The sequence below is a fragment of the Babylonia areolata genome, chromosome 21 (assembly GCF_041734735.1).
Source record: "Babylonia areolata isolate BAREFJ2019XMU chromosome 21, ASM4173473v1, whole genome shotgun sequence".
NCBI classification, from domain to species: domain Eukaryota; kingdom Metazoa; phylum Mollusca; class Gastropoda; order Neogastropoda; family Buccinidae; genus Babylonia; species Babylonia areolata.
In genome coordinates this window covers 56,091,948-56,115,719 of record NC_134896.1, presented here as the reverse complement: position 1 = coordinate 56,115,719, position 23,772 = coordinate 56,091,948, and the positions used below count along the sequence as shown (strand labels likewise).

Here is a 23,772-nt window from a genome sequence, read left to right as displayed (position 1 = left end):
TTGCTCACAAGAAATTTTATGTATGCTGGAAATTTCGTGATTTCGTGATTGACTCGAAGAAAAACTCGAGAGGAAATGACGTTTCACACATAAGCAAAACTGATGATCTGTGATGTGCGATGAATCACTTGTCAAAGGAGGTTCTGTGAAACAACTGCAGGCTGATCGGAGGCTTTTGTATCCTCAGGTAATTTTTGAAACAGTTGTTTAAAGAGTACGTCGCTTCTTAAAATCAAATAACCCAGTAATTTATAGTTGTTGTGAGGTATTAATAATACTTGGCCAAGACACTATGTAGACTGAGTTGTGATGAGATTCAAAACTAACAACAAAACAAGTAAGATTTTATGATTTAGATAGTGAGCTATACGTCCGTGACATCAATGATTATTTTGGGTCATTTTCTGGTATTGTATTCTATTCACTTGAACTGAATTATTGATTTCTTGACTCACCATATTTCTTCGTTTCACATGTAATATGCTGTGTTAGTGTGTGGGTTGTTTTCCCCAGGGATACGTGCAGTGTAAGTGTAACATACTAACAATACACTCAAATGCAGGGCTGTTCTTTTCTTTCCGTCTTTCTTTTTGAGTGAGGGGATCTGTGGTGGGGGGATGGGTGTAATGTAATCATACAATATTTTATATTTTGTAAATTGTCAAAATGGTTTTTTTTCACAGAATTTTGCCAGGAGCAACACATATCTTGGTGTGGGTATTTTTATTCATTATTTTTATTTTTACATAACTCTGCCAGATGTGTGCATATTGATATTGCACAATAATGTATAGCCAAATGCATAGAAACCTAGACTTCTAAGCAGACTTATTTAAGTTATGGTCTGTTACTAGGTACCGGCAATCTCATCCGCTAAACTGAAGCTAATGCTAAGACTGAAAAATGTCTGTTTTGCCTAATTTCCCCAAGCCTGTAATGTGAGTGATGTTTACAAAATAAAGATTGGTTTTATATATATGAATTATATTGAATTTCTCCTCTTTCCCATTCTGTCCTGGTTTTTCTTCTATGTTTTATCATTTTTGAGTAAATGAGTAAAAATCATAGATAGTAGATACTAAGATAGATAGAGGGCTTTTTGCATGGTGTGGCCGACCACCTTGACATAGATTGAGCCAACGGATTTTTCACGTCTGTCATTCTTTCGCTTTATTTGCCTGGATTCTTTTGACCTACTAACTAAGCTATAAAATTTTTAGCACTACTGACGTCCTGTGTTCGTATAAGCTTGCACTTTTCTGAAGTCATTGATTTAGCGTAGTATAACTGCATATTGTAATGTAATGCTTAAAAAAACAATTTTCGCTTTATTTTACATGTATATTTCTAAAAACTGGTAATAAGTTTTGAATAAATTCTTGGTATAAAATGTAAGCTCTTTTAATTTCCTTTCAAATGGTATACGGAACTACTACTTAACATTACTAGTGCCGACAAGCTCCAAGTCGAAAGAGTGGCTGTGTATTATTCAGATGCTGAGGTTACACTGCTGGTCAGGCCTCTGCTTGGTAGATGTGGTGTAGCGTATATGGATTTGTCCGAACGCAGTGACGCCTCCTTGAGCAACTGAAACTGAAACTGAGCAAAGACATGTGCCTAACTTCAACAACGATCTTAATCCAGAAACTTATACAAGTTATAGGCAAGGAAAACCTTTGAGATCAAGTGATTTAACCATTATGCTGTCAATTATTTTTCATAAATGAGTGCATGAAAGTACTCAATCACCGGGAATACCCCATGGAATACAAAAATTCAGAACCACATATCTGTTTTAGCGACGATTGTTTCTCTTACATTTCTCATATATAGATCCAGTCTGGCTAAAAAGTTGTTTAACTTTTGCTTTCAGTTTCACGTTGTCAGATAATACTGGTGTTTGACAATGATAAATAAGATTGTCTGCTTTATGACATTGATAATGGTGTGTGGGCTTATTTATGGATAGTTACACTTATCACTGTCTGAGTATCTCAGAAATCTGATCTCTGTCCCCCTTCACTCCCTTTTTCTTGCTTTGCATGTGGTAAGTTCTGTATGGCATTCAACTATCTGGATGTGGTTCAAAGAACATTTGTTCAGCCATGCTTTCAATCCTGTTTTCCTCAGAAGGTCAAATTAATTTTTTGTGTGGGTATGTAGGTTCCCTGTTTTACTGACATGTAGCATAGTGACTTTGATGCCACTTCATGAATGTATTGAAATATATTTTATATAATGATTTATATGGAGAGAGAGAGAGAGTTAAGTAAAACACTGTATCTAGAACAGCATAATAATCCTTATGAAATCGTGAATCAAAATTGTATTATTATTTTGGATTTAATCTTTTAAAAGTTACTGATTTTATGGAGTGACAGCAGTACAGAATTATCCATTTGTGTATGACCATGAATCATTCATCACTGATATGATAACAAACTTTACAAAGAAAAGTTTTTGAAATAATGCACTGTCAACAGCTGTGTGCTCTGACTGACTGACCCATTTCTTTTCTAATCCAACCAGCTTGTTCAGTAAGTTCAAGGCATCCAAACTGACTTTTAAGTTTGTAGCATTTGAGTCAGACTGATATGTATGCCATGAAAACATGTGATATAGGTATGTGGAAAACTTAATAAAGGGGTTAAAAAAAAGAAAAGAAAAAAAAAGGTAATGTGTTCAAAAGTTACAAATTCATATCACAGAGAACTGGTTTCAGTTCTGTTTGTGGTACATACAGTAGGTATACTGCCTGTGACATAATGTTAAGTATGTTAATTAGCTGATTAATTAGCAGCAAGTTAGAGAAACAGCAGTCAGTAGCAGTTAATCATCAGAGAGAGTGTGTGTGTGTGTGGGAGGAGGGGGGGGGGGAGGGCAGGGCAGGAGAAATAGAGAAGTAGAGGAATGGACAAATCTGTAAGGGCAGGATAATGTCATGTATCACATTGATAGACATACAATATATGTGTTTCCTCTATTAATTCAAAATCCAGTATTGAACATGAGTCAGAGTTAATGGAAATGTTAGTACACCAGCTGCTGGCCTCCAGTTTAGAAAAACATTAATTTCATGTGTGTTGCAGTGGAATCATAACTGTAGTTTATGTGTGTAACTTGTTGACTGTTGGTATTATCTAAAGTGTAGCCTTGCAATACCAGCACAGCAATAAAGAAATTGTGTGTGTGTGTGTGTGTGTGTGTGTGTGTGTGTGTGTGTGTGTGTGTGTGTGTGCGTGTGAAAAAGGTAGGTGTCCTGTGTTCATCTTTCGTTCATGGTGACCTAAGATGTTCTGGGTGGGACAAAATTTATGGGTATTATGGATGGTGACATTCTGCAATTTTCCAAAAAGTGTTATTCTGATATTCATCTTCAGAATGATGATAAATTGCATGTGATACAGAAGGGAGTGTGAATGTGTGTGTGTGTGTGTATGTGTGTATTATATATATGTATGTGTAGGTGCATGGATGTGTTTCATGTGTGTATGCTTGGTGGAGGAAGCTGGAAAGGGTGAAGGGGCTAGGGATTTATAGAGCTTAACTTAGTTAAGGGGTGTCGTTTTTAGTTAAGGGGTGTCGTTTCTATACCAGTTTTTATAAATACCCACTCTGCACCCTTCTAAAAACTGGTTGGACAGGTTCAGTGATCTGAATTTGATATCTTTCTATGAACTGTCATGTGTCATCAGTAAACAAATTGACACTAGAGGACTGTAGAATTTACAAGGAAGTGACTGTGTGTGTGTGCGTGTGTGTGTTTGTTTTCTCCCCTCATATCTTGATATATATTAACTCTGTTTCTTATCTGACTGAGAACTCTGTGAGAGACAAGTTCACAAGCTTTGAATACTTTACAACCTTGGCTGAGCTAAGATTTCTTAGTAAGTGTCATTTTGCAGCCTTACCTAGATTTGTCAGCTTATATTCAAAGAACAGTATCATATAACTATATGGTATGTGTACATGCGTGTCTGTCAGTTTGTCTGCATACATGCTTGTGTATGACTTTGTGTGTGTGTGTGTGTGTGTTGTAGTGTGTTGTATATATGTGTGTGCGTGTGTGTGTGTGTGTGTGTGTGTTTGGTATGCTTCGTAAGACTGTATACGTCTTCTTCTTGTACATTAAATTATTATGCATTTTCCTAAATTTGTTTTAGGCATGTTTATAAAATGTGAGTGGCTTGTCACTTATTCATTATTTTTATGGATGATGTTTTTCTTCTCTTATTTCAGGTGAAGAATTTCCATCATCATGGATATATATACACCAGCTTGGTTAGTGTGACCCCTCAGAAATCCTGGCCATTGAGTAATTCATAGTTCTGGCAGAGCACCATATCAAAGAACCTTTGTACGCTAGCCAGTTTAGGTTGATTGTTGTTGAAGCTTGAAACCAGGAACTGAAAAAACTGAGACAGTGACATCAGCCCTAAAATGTTACATTTCGTGGATTTGACATTCTGAATTAACACAATAACAGTTTTGAGTCTGTGAAACTGAAAGAGAACTAAAGAGAATTAGATCTGTTTTTCAGAGGGCAGGGAAAGACTGAGTAAACAGGAGCTCTATAATTATACCAGAGTTTTCTCTCTTGTCACTATCCCGTGTGGACAAAGCTGACACACTAGGTTCATTAGCAAAGTGGCATGCCTCTATTGAAGCCAGGACCCACTTAGACAGGCATTACAGCACGTGACACTCCAACATTACAGCATTGGCAAACAGACTGTGCTTAGCCTGGGGATTGGAGCTTTGGGGCAAAGTGACACTTCAACAGGGGACAGCACTGGACGTGGAGCTGGTACTGCACTACCCGCTGGATTGGTGGACGTTGTCGTGCTGTTGTTGCAGTGTGGGCTGTGTTGTGAGTCTGGAAGACTTGCGCAATGGCTCAAGAACCAGTCCTGGTGAATGTTTATGACATGGTAAGCCTTTTTCAGTTTGTAAAATAAAGCCTGTGCATCATGATTATGAGTTAACAGGAGTGTTTACAGTGTTAAACAGGATTGGAATTTTCACAACTGAAATTCGTATAGTGGCTGCATCATCATTTCATCAGTGAAAGTAGTATTTAAAACATAAAAATCCAAGAACAACTGTATCTTTTACTTTGGGGTGAGTAAACAGCAGTATTTTAAAAGTTTGACAATGTTGTAATTTTTAACAAAAAAAAAAAAAAAGGAAAAAAAGCATGAATCATGTGATTAGTGAACTGCAGTTTTGTAAAACGTGTTACGTGTTGGAATCTTTAACAGCTGAAATCTGTACATCACATGAAATTTGAAAGATGAACTGAAAGTTCTTCAATGTAAAACTAAAAAAGTTGAACAGCTCAAGCCAGTAGCTTGTATTGCGAGTGATTTCAGTACTTGATTAAAGAAGTTCAGCAATCTAGGATATAGTGATTGGTTGAGAATTTTGTGCTGGACTGCATTGATAAGTTGTCACATCAGGTATTGTGAAATTCAGACTAGAATACTAGAATAAGCATGTCTAACTTGGTCTTGCTGACCTTCTTGACCTTCCATCAGTGCAGGCCAGAAACAAGTTAGAACATGTTCAGACCTATTTCAGAGCATTAGAAAACCCTTAAAACCCACTGCATGACGCAGTCAAGGAACCAAACGGCAGCCGTCTAGGACGAGGAAGATCATGGATGGGGCAAGCAGAAGACACAATCCAGGTAGTATGCCGACTACAAGACCTGAAAGAAATAAAAGAATAGGAGGAAAACCCTGAAAACCTCAGTCATCTATTCAACACAGCCATTTCACCCACTCTGGGAAGACATTGTCGGGAATGGCCAGAGGGCAAAACTGATGCAGAAGTGAAGCTACTCATAGAAGAAAACTGTAAAGAAGACATCATTATATACACAGATGGCTCAGTCACCAAAGGCCTGTCTTGTTGGGGATTCACTGCGAAACAAAATGGAAAAACAGTTAGGGAAGAGAATGCTGCCTACAAAGTCACAACCTCCAGCCTAACGATCGAAGTTGAAGCTGTGACACATGCCCTCCAGTGGCTATCATCTATCCATATGCCCGGAAACCAACATGCCTTGATTCTAACGGACTCAATGAACCTCATACAGAAAATTTGAAAGTGGAATGGGAAGCCCAGCGTGGCATGAGGCAATGTGCAACTTTCAGATTCAAAAACTTACATGGTCATACTGCCCAGGACAGGGAAATGACCGAGCTGACAGACTTGCTGGTAATGCAACAACAATGAACAGCCTACATCTAGGAAAATCGGAAATCCTCAGAAAAGTCAAAGAATACCAAAAAGAACAGGTACAAGGCCATCACACCATCGATCGCCTCAAAGAAATAAAGGTAGAGAGAGGGAGCGGCAGTAAGTCTAGCATGAAAGGTAGAGCACGGTGCTTTGGAAATCAAACGAATATCGGCATCATTTTTATTGCACAAATTTCTTCTAAAACGGAACAGAGTCTCTGTGGGCTTTTCCAAATACAATAGACTGAGCAACGCACTAGATGCCATGTTCTTGGCATCAAAGATCTTTTCCCACCCCTCTTGCGGCCAGTCAGTGGCAGCCTCTGTGTGTGTGTGTGTCTGTGTGTTTGTGTGTGTGTGTGTGTGTGTGTACGCAAGGGTGTTAGTGTACACATGTATCAGGAGAGCTCTGTGCACGTGTGTGTGTGTGTGTGTGTGTGTGTGTAGAGGATGAGGTGTGTGTGTCTATGCATGTCTCTACTTGGCCTTGCTGTTCTGTAAAGTGATATTATTTTCCCTTTGGACAGTTTACAGTATTTGTCTTTTATTAGGCCAGTGACAACTTGTTCAGTCATGTAACAAGCAGTCATGTAACAAGCATATTGTAAATGTATTACTTATTTTAGAATTTTAAAAATTTATCACAACAGATTTCTCTGCGTGAAATTTGGGCTGCTCAACCCAGGGAGAGCGCATCGCTATACTACAGCGCCACCCATTTTTTTGTATTTTTTTCCTGCGTGCAGTTTTTATTTGTTTTTCCTATGGAAAACACATATTTATAACCAATCAAGAGGTTACTTTATGCTGATAGAATTGATGTAAGGGGGGGGGGGGGGGGGTACCCTTGTTTATACATACCACATTTTTATGGTTCAACTCAAAGGCAACAAAGATTTTTTTTAAATGTATTAAATGAACGTCAAATTAAACATCAAATTATAGCCACCAAAAACATAGCTAGTCTACGTGGCTGGTGTTTTGTGTTGTGTGTAAAAAAAAAAGAAAAGAAAAGATTATTAAAAAGAGCAAAATGTATTATGTTTTAAAAAGAAGAGAGAGAAACAAAATGTAGTCACATCACAGCATGTATGATCATGTATTAATGGAGACAAAATGTCTTGGAGCACCAGGCCACCAACTGTTAATCACAAGTTTACCTGTTGTTCTTATCCGCTGTCTAGAATATGTTTTCCATTTTCACCGTTTGACTCCAAATACTGAATAGACAATGACAAGTTCTCTATGGAGGGTAGTTTTGAATTTTAAAATGCATTATATTTATAAGCATCACTGTTTATAAAATCAATCTGCATACTAGAATCACATTTGATTTGTGTTGTTTGATTGGTTATGAAAGTGACTTTTCTCAGTTCTCATTTATCAACGTCATACCCTTGAACTCATGAAGAAACAAGGAATATGTTTGTTGTGTTTATTCTATTCCTTGTTTATATTCATTATGGTTTCATATCCAGCCCTGTTGAACAGAAGTGATGGAGAGTTGTTTCTGTGTTGCAGTACTGGATAAATGAGTATACATCCTCACTTGGGCTGGGCGTCTTCCACTCTGGTATTGAAGTATACGGCACAGGTATGCATACATCATTTCTCTGAGTCACTTTGTGTCTGTCTGTCAGGTCCTGTCCACCTTCTGCATTCTGCATGTTTTCATTCACTGAAGTTTCCCATCCTTTAGGAGGAACTCTTGTCTCTCTCTCCCTCTCTCTCTCCCTTTCTTTCTCTCCCTTTCTCTCTCTCTCTCTCTCTCACTCTCTCCCTCTCTCTCTCTCCCTTCTCTCTCTCTCTCTCTCTCTCTCTCTCAGTCTCTCTCTTTTTTCTTTCTTTTTAAAATTTGATATATGATAAATCAAGAAGCATTATAGTTATACGAAAATTCATTTGATGGAATGTCTGTTATGAAGTGAAGACATTTTTCTTGTCTCATGCTAGAGGAAATGATTCTGTTCAGGGACACTGTACTTGAGTTAATTTGAGACCATATATCTGTGTGTGTGTGTGTGTGTGTGTGTGTGTGTGTGTGTGTGTGTGTGTGTGTGTGTGTGTGTGTGTGTACTTTCTTTCCATTCCCAGTCCTTTGAAGCTTGTGAATGGGAGTGATACCAGAAGAGAATTAAAAACAGTATTTGTGAATCGTGCAGACACATCAGCTGCTGTCTCTGCAGTTTTGAAAGCTGTTAACATCTGATAGTTTTGCAATATCAGCATCTAGCATAAACTAAGAAAAAAAGAAGTGTGGCATTACTCCAGTATCTTTTCCCTACCCTGCCCTCCCAGTTCAATGAGTTTGTTGCATTACAAGATTTGGACATGGTTATACTTACTGTTTCATATGATATAACTGTGATAATGCTTTCAGTATACTCACTGTAGGTACAGGAAGTACATCATTGTTATATGCAGCTGTAATTGTGCCAGCTGTTTGATGTGAGAAAAGTACTTTACTTATGAAGGGAGAGGAATATTCCGCGTGGCACTAAACAAAGATGTGAATTTATATGAATTATTAACATGCAGAGCTCTCCTACCTCTGTCACTTCCTCTCCCTCTGAGTTCTCTGTCTGTGCACACAAACGCATTCACACACGAGCACACGCTTACAGATATACTCATGCAAACTGTGACACACAGACACACATCATAATTATTACATGCGTGCACAGCGACACTCACAAACATACACACGTGTGCACACACTCACAGTCACACTCTTATCCTTTGATAATCATGCTTTATTATGAGAAATGTTTGTCTCTCATGACTGTTGTGTCAAGATACAGACTCTAACCATGACTTGTTACTTGGCATTTGGTGATGCTAAATTATACAGAATTGGGTGAGTCACTCAATGTGCGACACTGACAGATTGAGATAGTCTGGAGTTTGATAAGCAAGCAAAGGGGAATGAGTCATTTGATTCAAGCCATAACCTGTGGTGGCCATAACCTGTGGTGCGATTTTCTTATCTTTCTGTGTTCAGTATTGTTGTTTATAACATGTTGCATGTAAATTGTTACTGTTTTTTTTGTTGTTGTTGTTGGTGGTGGTATTTATTAGTTTATACTTTGTGAAGTGCTCCAGTTTGTTTGACAGCCCTATATATAAAAAAAAAAGGTGATCAAAAAGATAGTTTTGAAAATCACATCAAAATGACAGTATCACATTAGAGGTGAGACGAAAGAAACAAACCAGCCAAGCACAGAGAAGAAGAAAACAAATTGACTGCAGGATTCTTCAAAACAAAAAACTAAAGTTTATAAAAAAAAAACCAAACCTTTTTGGTGGTAGATGAATCCTCTTTGTTTAGTGGAATATGACGTCACTACCTTTTGTTTTGATGGACCATGCACACTGAACACTTGCTGATCACCATTCAGTGCAGTACATTGCTCACACACACACATACACACATACACACACACACATGCACACTCACACACACACACAAATATATATATAATATATATATATATATATATATATATATATATATATATATAGATATAATGCTTCTAAAAAGAGATGGGGGGTTAAAGAAAGAATAAGGACAGAGAGATCAAGGCAGAAGGGCTCAGCCAGGCATACTTTATTTTTGTGCAAATGTCACAGCTATTCAGGGTTAGAAACTATATATGGCAAAACATTCATGACATAACGGGTTTTGGAAAATTATGACGATTACCTTGTATAACCTAAAGTCCAGTGTTATCAAATTGTTGGTTCATGGTACATTTTCTTTTCAGAATATGCATACGGTGGTCACCCGTTTCCGTTTTCTGGGGTCTTTGAAATTGAGCCCAGGGATGCAGATGACCTGGGAGAACAGTTCAAGTTCAAGTGAGCATATTTCAGTGGTCGTTTGTGTACGTGGCATGCGAGAATCACCCACATTTTTGTCTGCTGTGTGATGTCAATTGTGTGTCCAATTTTTGGCAGTGTATGTGCACATGTATACAGAAGATATTCCTTCTTACCATATTCATACATATGTGCATGCATGCGCATGTGCATGCATGTACACACACATGCTCACATATGATATGCATTGTGTATGTGTATATATGCACACTTTGACAAACACAGACACACGCGCGCATGCACACGCACGCACACGCACACACAAAGATGTACATACACACAGACATACGCATGCTTAGTTTTTCATGTATAGTCATACATACAGACACAAACATGCATGTACACACACAGACACGCATGCACGCACACGCACACACACACTCGCATGCAATGCATGCACACACACACATACACACACACACACACACACAGTCTTGATTTTCTGTTGCAGTTTCTCTTTGAAAAACAAATTCTTTTGTATCCTTCCAGACAAACGATACACATTGGCTACACAGACTTCTCCTCAGAAGACATTCGTCGTATCACAGAACAGTTGGGCAAAGAGTTCCGTGGGGACCAGTACCACTTGCTCAACAAGAACTGTAACCATTTTTCTCAGTCACTTGTACAGGTAAGTGTCATTTGTGATGGTCTGTGTGAACTTCAGCCGTTCAGGCCAGTAAAAATCAAGCAGACATATTGTCAGTGATAAGATTGATGTGGATGAGTCGTCATTGATCAAGCTGATTCCATGAGCCAGAGCCATCATTGATGAGATCGATTTGATGAGCAACCGTTGATAAGATTGGTTTCATGCGCAATGAATGGTAGTATACTATAAACTCGTGAGCAACGGTTGATAGCACTGTTTCAGTGATCCACCTTGATATGATTGATTGAATGAGCTATTGTTGATAGGGCTGATTGCATGAGCCACCATTGATAGGATTGATTTGATGAATGAGCCACCATTGGGGTGTGGGGGGGGGGGGTGTACGTGTGTGTGTGTGGGTTAATATTGACTGATTCTGCCACACACAAGTGAACTGTTTCAAGAAATGCCAGCACTTTTGGCTTTGTTTGGAAGAAAATGAAAGTCCAGTAAAAAGGGGATTTCCTGACAATGGGGCAACTGTGTATGTTTATGTTGCAGCCATGGCTTTAGAGCAGTTCTAAGTTTGGGCAATAAAATTTTTGCCTTTTTTTTGTTTGTTTGTTTATTTGTGTGGAGGAGGGGGGGGTGCAGGGTAATTTGGGAGATTGTGTGTGTGTGTGTGTGTGTGTGTGTGTGTGAGGGCTTGAGTATGTTTATGTGTATTTGTTTGTGCTTTCATATCTGTGAAACTGCATGTTTATTGCATATCTGTTATGCATAAGTGTGTATGTGTGTCTGCATGTTTTACATTTGTTTGCTTATTTGCTTATCATCTTTATTGTCTTTTTATTTATTTTTTTTATATTATCATTATCGTCATTATTATCATTATTAGTACCATCTTTCTTTTTTGTTTTCTGAAGGCCTTACTTAGCGCGTTGGGTTATGCTGCTGGTCAGGCATCTGCTTTGCAGATGTGGTGTAGGGTGTATGGATTTGGCCGAAGGCAGTGATGCCTCCTTGGCTACTGACACTGATACTGATAGTTATTTGCAACTGCGTGTTGTTTTTTGATTTCTGATTATCTTCTGCATTCATGGACTCCTCACCAGTGTCTGTGTGTGGAGATGGAGGAATTTTCTGTAATGCCCTGTCACACATGTTGGTGACTGTAGACGTCTAGTTCAAGTATTTGTTTTCAGATTTGAATCTTGTCATTTAAGAATAGATGAGTAACAAGAGGAAAGAGTCTGTGAGTGAGCTTTGAAGAAAGGCAAGGCAAGGCGAGGGCAAGGCGAGAAGTTTATTTCACATGCCCCCTGAGGGCATTGAAACAATACACGCTCACTTCTTTTACACAGTGTTTGATTGTGATGTTGGCAGCCAGACTCTGTTTTCGGGGGTGGTTGGGGGGAGGTATGGGTGTGGGGGAAGGGGGAGGAGAGATTATTTGTTTCTGCATGCAGAGATGCGGACTGTTAGGATTTCGCTGTATTTTGTTATGCACATCGTGGTTTGTTCTGACGTTACGCCAACGTCACAATTGTTCCGACGAGTTCATTTTCAGCTGGATAGCATGGTCACATGCTTTCCTGTTGTCACATTACCCAGACGTTCTAGACCAATGGATCACGAGGCCAGGGCAGTCACTACTTACTAAACTTGGTCTCACTTGATGATGCTCAGCTAATTGTGTGCATGTTTACATTGAAACAGCATTGAGTGGACCAGTCAGCTTAATCATAGCAGTTATACTGTGTTGCAGGTAGGCCCAAGTATTTGTATGCCTTGTAGACAAAATGTGCGTTAGCTGATGTGGCTCAGAGTCCGAGTGTTCCTAGTAAATTCAGAATGTTTTTACCAAATTTCCTGATTGTCACACTTGACAGGGGTTGGCATCTCTGTGCATGATGCGTGCAGATCCTGTGCGGGAAGGAGCTGCCCAGCTGGGTGAACCGCCTGGCCTACGTCAGCTCCTGCATCCCCTTCATCGAGCGCGCCATTCCCAAGGAGTGGCTGACGCCCATGGCCCTCCAGAACGTGGTCATGCAGGAGCCACACGTCCACGAGAGCCCCCAGGCCTGCAGTCCCCAGTCACCGCAGCCACAGCAGCAACCACTGCAACAACAACAACAGCAACAGCAGCAGCAGCAACAGCAACAGCAGCATCAGCATCAGCATCCACATCAGCAACACCCTCATCAACAGCACAGGTGACGGAGAGTGGGGTTGTAGTCTACCTCTTTTTTTTTTTCTATTTGCATTGTGATGTCAAAATGGTTCTTGTTCTTTGTGGAATAAATGTTTGGGTTTTTTTTTTTGTGCGTGTATATTTGTACATATGTAATATATATATATGTATAAATATATATTATATACATATATATGAAGGCAATGGGGATATTTGGGGCATAAAAAAGAGGTAAGGGTGGATGAGAAGGGGGTGTTACAAAACCATGAGACAAAAAAAAAAACCCTAAAGAAAAACATGATTTATGGATTTACACAATTAGTGAGGTGATGTTTTCTTTTCCTTTTCATTTCCCTTTTTTGTGCTTAATTTTCAGTTTTATACTTAAGTATCATGGAAGCTCAATGGTTTTGTTTTTTTTTGGTTTAAAAAAAAAAAAAAATTTAGGCATAAGAGGGTAGTGGCTTGTTCTTCTGTTCTTTTCTTCCCCATCACCCCTCCACCCCCTTTGTTTTTTTGTTTTGTTTTTGCACTTATAAAAGTCAGTTTGAGCTATTCAAATTTAGTTGTCTGGATTATGTAATGTGCAAGATTGTATTTCAAAAAATGTTCAGCAATGGGATCATTTATAACTTTATCTGGCTGATCTCTTACCACCAGAATACAAGTTAACTTTTTGTCAATAGTGGGGTACAAATGGCTCAAGTCATCTGATTTTTTGTTCATTTTATTTTCATTTCATTCTTTACACATCTTTTTCAAGACTTGTGAATATGTGTTTTGCTTTTTGTTTATATTGTCTTTTCTTTCGCCCCCCCCACCCCCTTTTTTTTTTTTTGGTTTGTTGGTATTTTTTATGTTTTGTTTGTAAGTAAAATCAAAGTAATGTTTTAAGAGGGACAGCCAAATCAGGGTAATTAGTGACTTGTATTGGAGAGATGCGGCTTGGGGTTGGTATTCCACAAGTTGTGGTTAAAAAACAAGATTCATTTTTTTTAAAGATTGACTGTTCAAGGCTGAATTCTGACTAGTCCTGGAACGGAAGTGAGATTTTGTTGTTGTGTTGTCTCCCCAGATTGTTATTAACCACGTGGTGCACATGATCAGGGTCACTTGTGCTTCCCATGTTGCAGTCCGTTCAAGGCATCTCATGATTCTCTATGTACACCAGTCTTGTTGATACCGGGAGGAGTCCGTGCTTAGTGTGTTGTGTCCGTTGACCTGTATTGTGGCCCATCGGTCCAGTGCATGTATGTGTGTTTGTGCGTGCATGGATACACGGATGTATTCTTGTGTGGGTCTGATATTTCCTGTGATCCTCAAGAAGACAAATTGCTAACCTCCCCCCACCAACCCTCTGTGATCTTTCTTCTTCTTTCAAGGTGAACATCACTACTGTTTCATTTCCTAGCTCTGATTGCCTTGTTTCCTTGTTTGTATCTGGTTGAATTTTATAATCCTTACAGACAGAGTAGCAGATAATATTAATTGGAAGTTTCCTCTTGCTTAATACTATTTCGCAACCACTATAGGTGTTCAAGCATTAAGTTTTAATCTCTCTAAAATCTTTGGCACATATTAAACTGGTAAAAAAAAAGTGAATTGTTTTACTTGAGACTAATGCTATTACATCTTCCATATCTGCAACTGCAGCAAAAAACCCAAAACAAACCAAAAACAAAAACAAAAAAAAAAAAAAGAAAGAAAAAAAAAAGAAAGAAGAAGCTTTTAACTAAAAAAAAGAAAAAAGAAAGGAAAAAAAAAGAAGAGCTGTTGAGAAAAAGAAAATCAACTGTTCCTTTCATGTTTCGTTGTTGAACATAGTTCCAAACCAGTGTTGTTTTCCATCCCAAACAAGTATTCCAATAGCTGCTGTTTATAACTAGATAGAAATAGCATGTCGAGTGGGACAGATTTCTTGTCATAATTTGACCCTTGTTCCGTTCACTCCAGCGCAAGAGCAGAAAGAAACAAGTCCGCATGAAAATTATCTCTTTTTCTTGCTCTGTGTGTGTGTGTGTGTGCGCGCGCATGAGTGTGTGTGCATGTGTGCATGAGTGCATACGTGCGTGTGTGCGTGTAAGTTAGTAAACAACAGGAAAGCAGATGAGCCAGTAAAAGTTACAGACCAGCTGACAGGTTCATCCATAAGACTTGAGGTGAATGAATAATTTAGATAGTAAAGCCAATCAATTGGGTAAGTCAATCCCTTTTCTGGTGCATTCAGATTGGCATTCATGTGTTTCCATAGCATTGTGTCAAGATCCGTGTCAAGTGAATATCCAGTGTTTGACATTTGACTTCCATTTCCTTTCCATCATTGACTTGTATGATGTGATGTGCAGACCATACAAGGGCATAAACAAGTGCATCTGATGCTTGCATGTTTTTGCAGCTGTACACATGCACACTTCATGTCAGTACACACATAGTGACTCGCATACATACACGAATATGCACATTCAAGCGGTCACATCATGCATATGTATGTATGCATATGGTTATGAACAAACACAAAACCACACACTTGCAGTGAGGCAGTTACACGTGCACACTTTGTACACATCACACAAGCAAGCACATGCTTACTCTCACACACCACACCACACCACACACACACACACGCACAGGCTATCAATTTTTTATTCAGATGGAGAAGTGTAAAAATGGCTGTGTTTACTTTTCCTTAAAATGAAACATACTGGCTTGAGCATACATGACACTGTGATTCTCTAGTCTTTGATACTGTGGATGGACTGAGTGTTTGAACATGTCCTTGGGCCTCTGAGAAAATCATTTTTGTGCAATGTTTTTTGATTTCTCCTGGTGAACGTTAGGTATGATGTATTTGTTCTTTACATCTTTTAAAAAAAAGTTCATTACACTTTAAAAAAAAAATGTATTCTTGTACATTGGGGGCAATCTCTCTTCGTGTGGTTGTAGTTCAAACGAGTTGTGTGGTCAAGACTTTCATATAAAAAGTATGTATCGTGTAAAATGTACAGGGACTGTTGTGAGTGCTGTTGGTTTTGATCTGTACCTTGTTAATTAAGTATGAATAAGAGAACCGTCATGTTTGAAATTGATGTAGATGGATGCTCATGATTCACAAAGGTGTTTTCTTTGTTAAAGGGTTTTTTGCTGTTGTTTGTGGGTGTTTTTTGTTTGTTTGTTGTTTGTTTATTTTTTTTAACTGGCTGTCCACATTATCATAACACTCATTCCAGAAGATTTTTAAAAAAAAGAAAAAAAAAAGAAGAAAGAGTGAGAGTGTGGTGTGTTGTGGGATGAGAGGTAGGTGATGGGGGGGGTGGGGGGGGACAGGGTTACTGGGAATGACTCAAATGCCTGGGTCAGGTCTGTGCGTCTTTGTGGCCAAGGTCTCCATCAGAAATCCACATCCGAGTAGAGGTTTTCGCTGGATACTGTCTAGAGATCAGTACGTGTATCTATGTATCTACACAAACATTCCCATTTTCAAGGTTACTTTGAAGAGTAGTGACTGATTCTGCAATGCAGTTAAAATTTAAAGTGTTCATTTTGAATGACACCCCCTCCCCCTCCCCCCCACCCTTTCTGGCCCGGCCCCCACCTTTACAGACACGTCATTAGGTGGCAAGTGCACAAGCACGCTTTCACAACCCAGACAAATGTTTTCAGTCAAGGTAACTTGGACAGCAAGAGCACTAGGTATCACAGAACATTCGAGCACCAGCAAGCCTATGGATAACCACGTAAAAGAGACCGATGTAAGATCTCTTATGAAAACTATTTAAATGACCTTGGCCACAGAAACTATCAAGCCCAGAGGAAACAAATCACTTGGAACCTGTTGTTTTAAAAGATGCTGGATATATGATTTCCCCAACAACTGTGAAAGGCACTGCCTTACTGTAATAGTAAAACAGTGTGACATCAGCTTGATACTGGTTTTAAAAACTCTTATTTGAAATGCTGCCTTGCATTTTGTTGAGGGTCTTAGCAGTCGTAGTGAAATGAAATCTTATGGGGTTTTTTTGTTTTTTTTTTTTTAATGGGGGTGGGGAGGTGGGGGTTGTACAGGCGGGCATACATGCATACACTTGTGTGCACACACATACATTCACCGTTTATGTGATTGTTTATGTGTGTGTGTACGTACATGATCATGTGTGGTGAATACAGGTACATGCGTATAGTCTTTATGAGTATAGTGATGTGAGTGTGTGTGTGTGCCTACTACACACATGCATGTGTGCATATACATACTTTTAATTTCATTTCCCTTTTTGTGTGTGTGTGTGTGTGTACAGGGAGTGTAAATTGTTTACATGTTTTATTTGTATTCATACTGGCAATTGTTGTGCAGTTTCAAACGGAATTATAATATTTCCATGTTGTTTTGACATTGTCTGACAGTTTACATTTTGGTTTGATTCTGTCAGTGTGATAATGTCTTTGTTCTTCTTGCTTGGGGTTTGAACATATATATGTCTACTGTGTGCATGAGTGTGAAACCAGGTGTATTTGTGTGTGTGTGTGTGTGTGTGTGTGTGTGAGAGAGAGAGAGAGAGAGAGAGAGAGAGAGAGAGATATGTGTGTTGGGATTCATTACTGTCATTTGTAAGATACTGTAACCTTTTCCTGACAGTAAAATGCTAATGAGGAATGTTTTGATTGTGATTTCATATACAATATGCTGGTCCAGTTGTGAGTGTTTTTGTAAACAAAAATTTATTAGTAAAAAAAAAAAATAATAATAAGGTTATTGTCAGATGTACTGTATTTTTTCCTTCTATTTTTTCAAAATTGATACGCATGGCAGTCAGTGAAACTGATCATAGTGCATGATGACAAGTGAAACTGTTTGTATTATCTTACAACTTGCGTGTGTTTGAGAATTATCATGAAGCAAAGCATGTACAACTTCATTACATGTAGAGACCACCAGCTGCTAAATGGTTTCTGCCATCATTATATAATGTACCTCATCCTTTTTTTTTTCTGTTTTGTTCAGTGAAACACAGAAGAGAAATGAAAACAGACTGGGATGGAAAAGTGAAATCCAAGGGTGGGATAGAGTTATGACGGAGATAACTGGCTTGGCATGCATACGTCTTTGACTTTGACTTTGAAACAAACTTATATTTCTAAGCAAGAGGCAAAAAAAAAAAAAAAGACAAAAAAAAAAAGACATCACCTGTAGAAACCAAGAGCGCTTTTATTTGTCACCAGCTCTCAGAATCTTCTCAACATTTTTGTCATACAACACAGGAGTTGAGAATTACCAGAACAGACTCAGCAAAAATGAGCTCTTTGTTGTTGTTGTTGTTTCGGCATCATTCTTGGATCATGTGATGGAAGCGCTATTTGATTTAAGTCTCTTTTTGTACAATCTCCAGATATTTTCTGTTTTGTTTTATTTTATTGTGAGATGCGGGTTTTCTGTGACTAAAAGATGGTGTTTTATCAAATCTCACTCCCAGTGTCTTTGCCCACATTGCTGTCAAAGAGGCTGTTGGTGTCCATATATTCTCAGTAATCTCACAGTCTGAGTGAGCCCCAGTGTCCCCGCTGTTTGATCTGTGTAGTATTTACTTCATTAGGTGCAGGGATACCTTTCAGCCTGGACATTCGGGGAACCTAGTTTTCAGAAGATGTGTGTCAGGCTGTTGCCGGAATAGAGAAATCACAATTGTTTGTTTTCTGATAAGCATTAATTGATATGAAATCAGTGTTGTTACATTGTAGTTTTAAGACAGCATGTTTTGTTGCAGTTGGAAGAAAATGGAGAAAGTATAGCAGAGACAGATACTGAATATCATTTAACGGTACTTGTTATGAGTCAAGCATTTGCTCATTTATAAAAAAAAAACACAAAAAAACCAACAACACTGTAACATCAGCTAATAATGTATGTATGTCAGTACTTTGTGGCAAAGGTCTGTCAAGCTGTGAATGAATTGAACACTGAATGAATCTCTTCCAGGTGTAGAAAATACATACTTTGTGGCAAAGGTCTGTCAAGCTGTGAATGAATTGAACACTGAATGAATCTCTTCCAGCTGTAGAAAATACATACTTTAAGGAAATGAAGGCTATCTGTCAGTTGTATTTCTCATTTACATTTTTCGAAGGTGTGTGTGTGTGTGTGTGTGGTAGCGTGCGTGTGCCATGCACTGCAGGGAGGAGGGAATGAAAAGGGAAGACTGGGGGAATGAAAGGAAACCAAATGGCTGACCAAAAAATGACACTGAGGCATGGCAAAGGAGCAAATCAGAACTGAAAACCAAGTGACAGACTTTGTATGTGTGAAACGACCGTATATCTGATATGACGTCTATCTGTTGGCCTCATCTAAGAAGCAGAAGTTTGTGTGTGATGTTTTGCATCAGATTGGCAAAGCCATAATTTTTGTGGTCAGTTTCTTTGCTTTTCATAACTAGGCAAGTACCATTAGTACCTCCGGTTTTTTTTTCCTGTGAGAATACATCTGAAATAATGGCTAGGTGGCACGTGACATTTCAGATCATGTCAGATAATTTGATAGTTCACTCATGCAATCTGTCTGTGTCTGGTTGCTGTGAATGTTACTTTTGACTGTGAATTGTTGTGATCTTCATGGTGATTGTGTAAAGCATCAGCGGTTCTGCATAGAGAGTGACTTTTTCTTTGTTGTTGTTGTTTATAGTGATGTAACCCTACCTTGCTCTTTCCTGTCTGCTTTTTTTTTTTGTCTTTCGTTTTTTTTCTTTTTGTGTGTGTATGTGTTTTTGTTTCCTTTTGGCTCTTTTTAAGGTTTTGCTCATCGCCTCACAAATGTGCCAACAAAAATTAGTTGCGTTTTGTGATGGTGCTTGATTTGCTAACCTTCGCTCACAAATGCTTTTGTTGCAAAAGGAATTGTATTAGCGATTTTAAGCAATTGCCGGAAGCAAGTTTATTTCTTTATCTGTCTCTGTCGATCTCTCTTTTATTTTTATTTTTATTTTTTTTTAAATTAGATTTGTGATGACGTTGCTTTGTTCTGTGTTGTTTGTTGTGTTGTTCATTTGTCAACACACACAAAAACTGTTTATTGGTGGTTTTACAGTTTCTTTTATTTTCAGAAATGGTTTTGATAGACAATATGATATTATTTTGCTTGTGAAGATAATGTTTTTTGTATCCTGATTGAATATGAGTATGTTGGGTTTTGTTTTTTTAATTTTTTTTATATTTTTTTTAGTGAATTTATCATATATTTTACCTTTGATGTATTTTTGAAAGTGTATTTGTAGTATGTAAAACAATTAACGTGTTTTGTTAATGTATTTGTAATGTAATATGTCTTCAACCAGTTTTATGAATATTTTGTTTATAGTATTTTGTACCTCTTTTTTTTTGTCCGTGTATTTATGATAGGTTGTACCTTTGATCTGTTTCCATGAGTGTATTTGTTGTCTATGAATGCGTTTAATCTCTTTGGTCTGTCAGATCTGTTAATAACTTGACAACTGAAATAACAAGCCTAAACGAACCTTGACATTTTTACAAGTACTTTTTTTTCTTGGTTGATGTTAGGGATTTCAATTATTAGCAGTGTGAAGCCATGAGTTGTTCTTTCACATTCAGTGACAGAGAAAACTTATATAGTCTGAAGATTAGTTCCAATACAAGAATCAAGCTTTTGATAAGGCAAAAGAAAAGGCCTATTGAAACCTGATCACCCAGTGTGGGGAATGTGTGTGGTTTTTTTGTGTGTTTTTTTTTTTTTTTCCCCCATACTCCTGCTTAAATAATGACAAGCAGACTTCTGTATGTGAAATTGTTGATTTGTGTTGCAGCTTAATTGTTGCATACAGTCTTCCTAGTGTCTTTTGGCAGGTTATGATTGGTTTCTGTTATATTGAAGCGAACATGCCATACAGTCCATCATGTAAAGTCATGGTCTTTCTCATTTAATATTATTGTACAGAGAAGAGACCTAGAAAAAAAAAGAAAAGAAAAAAAAAGATGAATTAATGCAAATTTTATCATTGTAAAATATTAGGACAGAACGGGGGGGAAAAAATGGTTGTTTTTCATTGTTTAATGATACGAGTAATCTGCAGCTTTGGTATCGCTCGTAGTCATCACTCTTTCGTCTACACTGTATGTTTCCTGGATTCCTTCTTTTCCTCTCTTTTTTGTGCTGTGTTTTTTGGGATATTTTTTGTTTTGTTTTTGCTCTATGTTAATTTATCTTTTGTGTGCAAATTACTTTTCTTGTAAAGAAGCATATTACTTTTCTTGTTGTTAAACGTTTTAGATTTTGTAATTGTGTAATTGCTTTAATTGATCTGCAGTTTAGAAAAAAAAAAAGACTAGTAGATGCTGGTTGAAAATTCATTGCTAAAACTAAACATTGTTTCATTCCTAGAAGGCAGTGTCAGTGTTACCAAGGCTTCCACATGCAGCCATTGTGTAGACAGTTCTTTACCTCACAACATTTTTTTCCCCTTGTTGAACGTTGGAGAGACCAGTTTACACTCATGTTTCACCTGTTTGATGAAACACGGCTGTAATAAGCTGTGTTGTAAAGCAGAGCTTTTTTTTCACACGCTTTACTTCTTGAACGGCAGGCTTTGTTTAAAGGTATTGAATGCCAGCTCAGTGTTTAATGATGCAGCTTAAAAACTGAACAGAGTATTTGTCATATTTGGTATTTGTCCTGTCCGAAACACTATGGAAGTTGTATTGTCTGATGCGCATTTGTCCACTTTAGTTTGCTTGTAGATACTGAAAAGGAAGATTTAGGGTGGAGGTTAGAAAGAAACTAATCTCCTGCATGATGGTAATAATGACAACAGTGATGATATGTTAATTGTTAATTGTTGCTTATTGTTCAGCTGACTGCACAGAGCCATATCACGACTCAAACCGCGTCTGCACAAAACTCACATACACACCAAAAAAAACAACAACCTATGATATAAACCCACAAAACACAGTTCATGACATATTATCCTAACCATTTAGCACCTTGTGGTAAATAAGATGATAATAATGATAATGTTAATAACCATAATAATAATGCAGATAGCCGCTCACACCTCACGTACAGGGACCCTGTGGGGTTTACCGAATGAGTTACACATTCAGAAGCATACATGCACTCACGTACGACATACTATCATTCAACCTGTTTGACTTGTAGTCAACTTCATCCAGGAGAAAAAGGCCAGCACATGCAAAACCCAGCTCCCAAAGACTGGGGAACAGTCTGTCATGTGTTGGAGAAATCCATTTTGTAAACGCATCTTTGTGAACAACTTCTCATGTGTGTTGAATCTTGGCTCGAGGTTGGCAACAAGAGGTAGCAAGTGTGATGACTGATTTCTCCCTGAATGAATCGGCCCTCGCTGGCTTTGGTGTAGGTCAGATATTATGGCTTCCTTTTGAAGGACCTAGGGAACAGCTGAGTGCTCTTCATATGTTCTCTATTGAAATTTTGTTTTGCTTCTCTTTCAATCAAACTTCAACTTAAAATTATATTTTAAAAAAGAGCTACTAATTTTCATATTAGAAAAATGTGTCCTCTGCCTTCTTTGAGCTGGTTAAGAATACTGGAGTTGATGGTCCATGAAAATAATTTCAACAGTTTCTGTTCTTGACTGTGAAGCAGTTAATATAAATATACACAGTTACTACAGTTTTGGGTTTTACTATAAACAAACAGACCAGAGAAGAGAAGAAGAAAATTGACGACCTTACAAATCCTTTAAGAAATGGGTTGAGCCACTGAAGTTTGTAAACTTTCAATAACAGTGAATAAATGTGTCAACTGGCTACTTTGAGCAATCCGTGCACGTTCATAGGTTGATTCAGCAGAGTCAAGTTATTAGTACTTCTATATGTTAGCGATTAACTGACATTTTAGATGTAACAAAGATAAAGGATCATGATATAAACATTATATTACTGAAAATGGCACTGAAAACAATTTTGATGAAATAATAATGGTCTTAAAATTGCTTTCAGTGCTTTGAGTGCTATTGAGTAAACTGTGGAATTGGTGCATACGCATTTGAAGAGGTGCTTGTAATATTTATTTCATATTTTTTCTTTGTTTGATCCATCACACAGGTATAACATGACTGGATTCAAGTTGAATCTCCTCCACCAACACCCATATGTTGGCCTAGTATGTGTTTGTCCTTTATCCTTTGTACTCTGTATTTTCTCTACATGGGTTTGTATATGGTTTCGCTTTTATCCAAAGTTCTATAGAGATTACTCACTCTTTTTGTCACACTGCTGAACAGCAAGCTAAAACAGAGTATTGATATATATCTATATATATATATATACCTATCTCTATATATTGTTCATTTGTGGAATCATGCAATATTTTACCAGGGAATTAGAGTGAGTGGGTACGCATTTCTGTGCATGTTTGTGCTTACCTTTGTGTGTGGTATCTTCTATTCCTTCATTAAAATGTTAGGTACATTTGTACACATTATATATATATCTACGGCAAAGCATTACGTCTGGAGATTATTACAGTTTGTTATTCATGATTGTGTGGTGACTGGGACTGGGCGATTCATAAATAAGCTTCATGGGTTTTATTTTTTCATTTCAGTGTGTTGAAATGTGTTGATAAAATGGTGATGGGTTAATGATGAAACTGAACAAGAGGCATCATGGTGTACATAGTGGTGATTTGTCAGTTAACTTCTTGTGGACTATGTTCTTCGGTACTGATTTGTGCTTGTTGTACAGTGACTAGATACAAACGTTGGATCTTATCTTGCCTTGAGATATGAATCTCTCGTTAATATTATGTATTGTACATGGATTTTACAATACCATTATTATCAGGAAAAAACAAATATGCAATAAATAATTGTTGCTCA

The 23,772-nt window shown here is 37.8% G+C and overlaps 1 protein-coding gene across 1 annotated transcript; it reads left to right on the top strand.

The window, feature by feature from the left end:
- The first annotated feature begins 100 nt into the window (after window positions 1–100).
- Window positions 101–23,772, top strand: LOC143295919 (deubiquitinase DESI2-like). The gene is made up of 6 exons (XM_076607603.1): window positions 101–187; window positions 4,240–4,931; window positions 7,767–7,839; window positions 10,010–10,103; window positions 10,614–10,755; window positions 12,640–23,772. The coding sequence occupies exons 2-6, from the start codon at window positions 4,893–4,895 to the stop codon at window positions 12,934–12,936; spliced, it is 645 nt and encodes a 214-aa protein (XP_076463718.1). The 5' UTR covers window positions 101–187; window positions 4,240–4,892; the 3' UTR covers window positions 12,937–23,772.

Coding starts and splice junctions, on each gene's coding strand:
- LOC143295919 (XM_076607603.1), top strand. CDS start 4,893: ATGGCTCAAGAACCAGTCCTGGTGAATGTTTATGACATG. Junction 4,932..7,766: donor TGGTGAATGTTTATGACATG/GTAAGCCTTTTT, acceptor TCTGTGTTGCAG/TACTGGATAAATGAGTATAC. Junction 7,840..10,009: donor TATTGAAGTATACGGCACAG/GTATGCATACAT, acceptor TTTTCTTTTCAG/AATATGCATACGGTGGTCAC.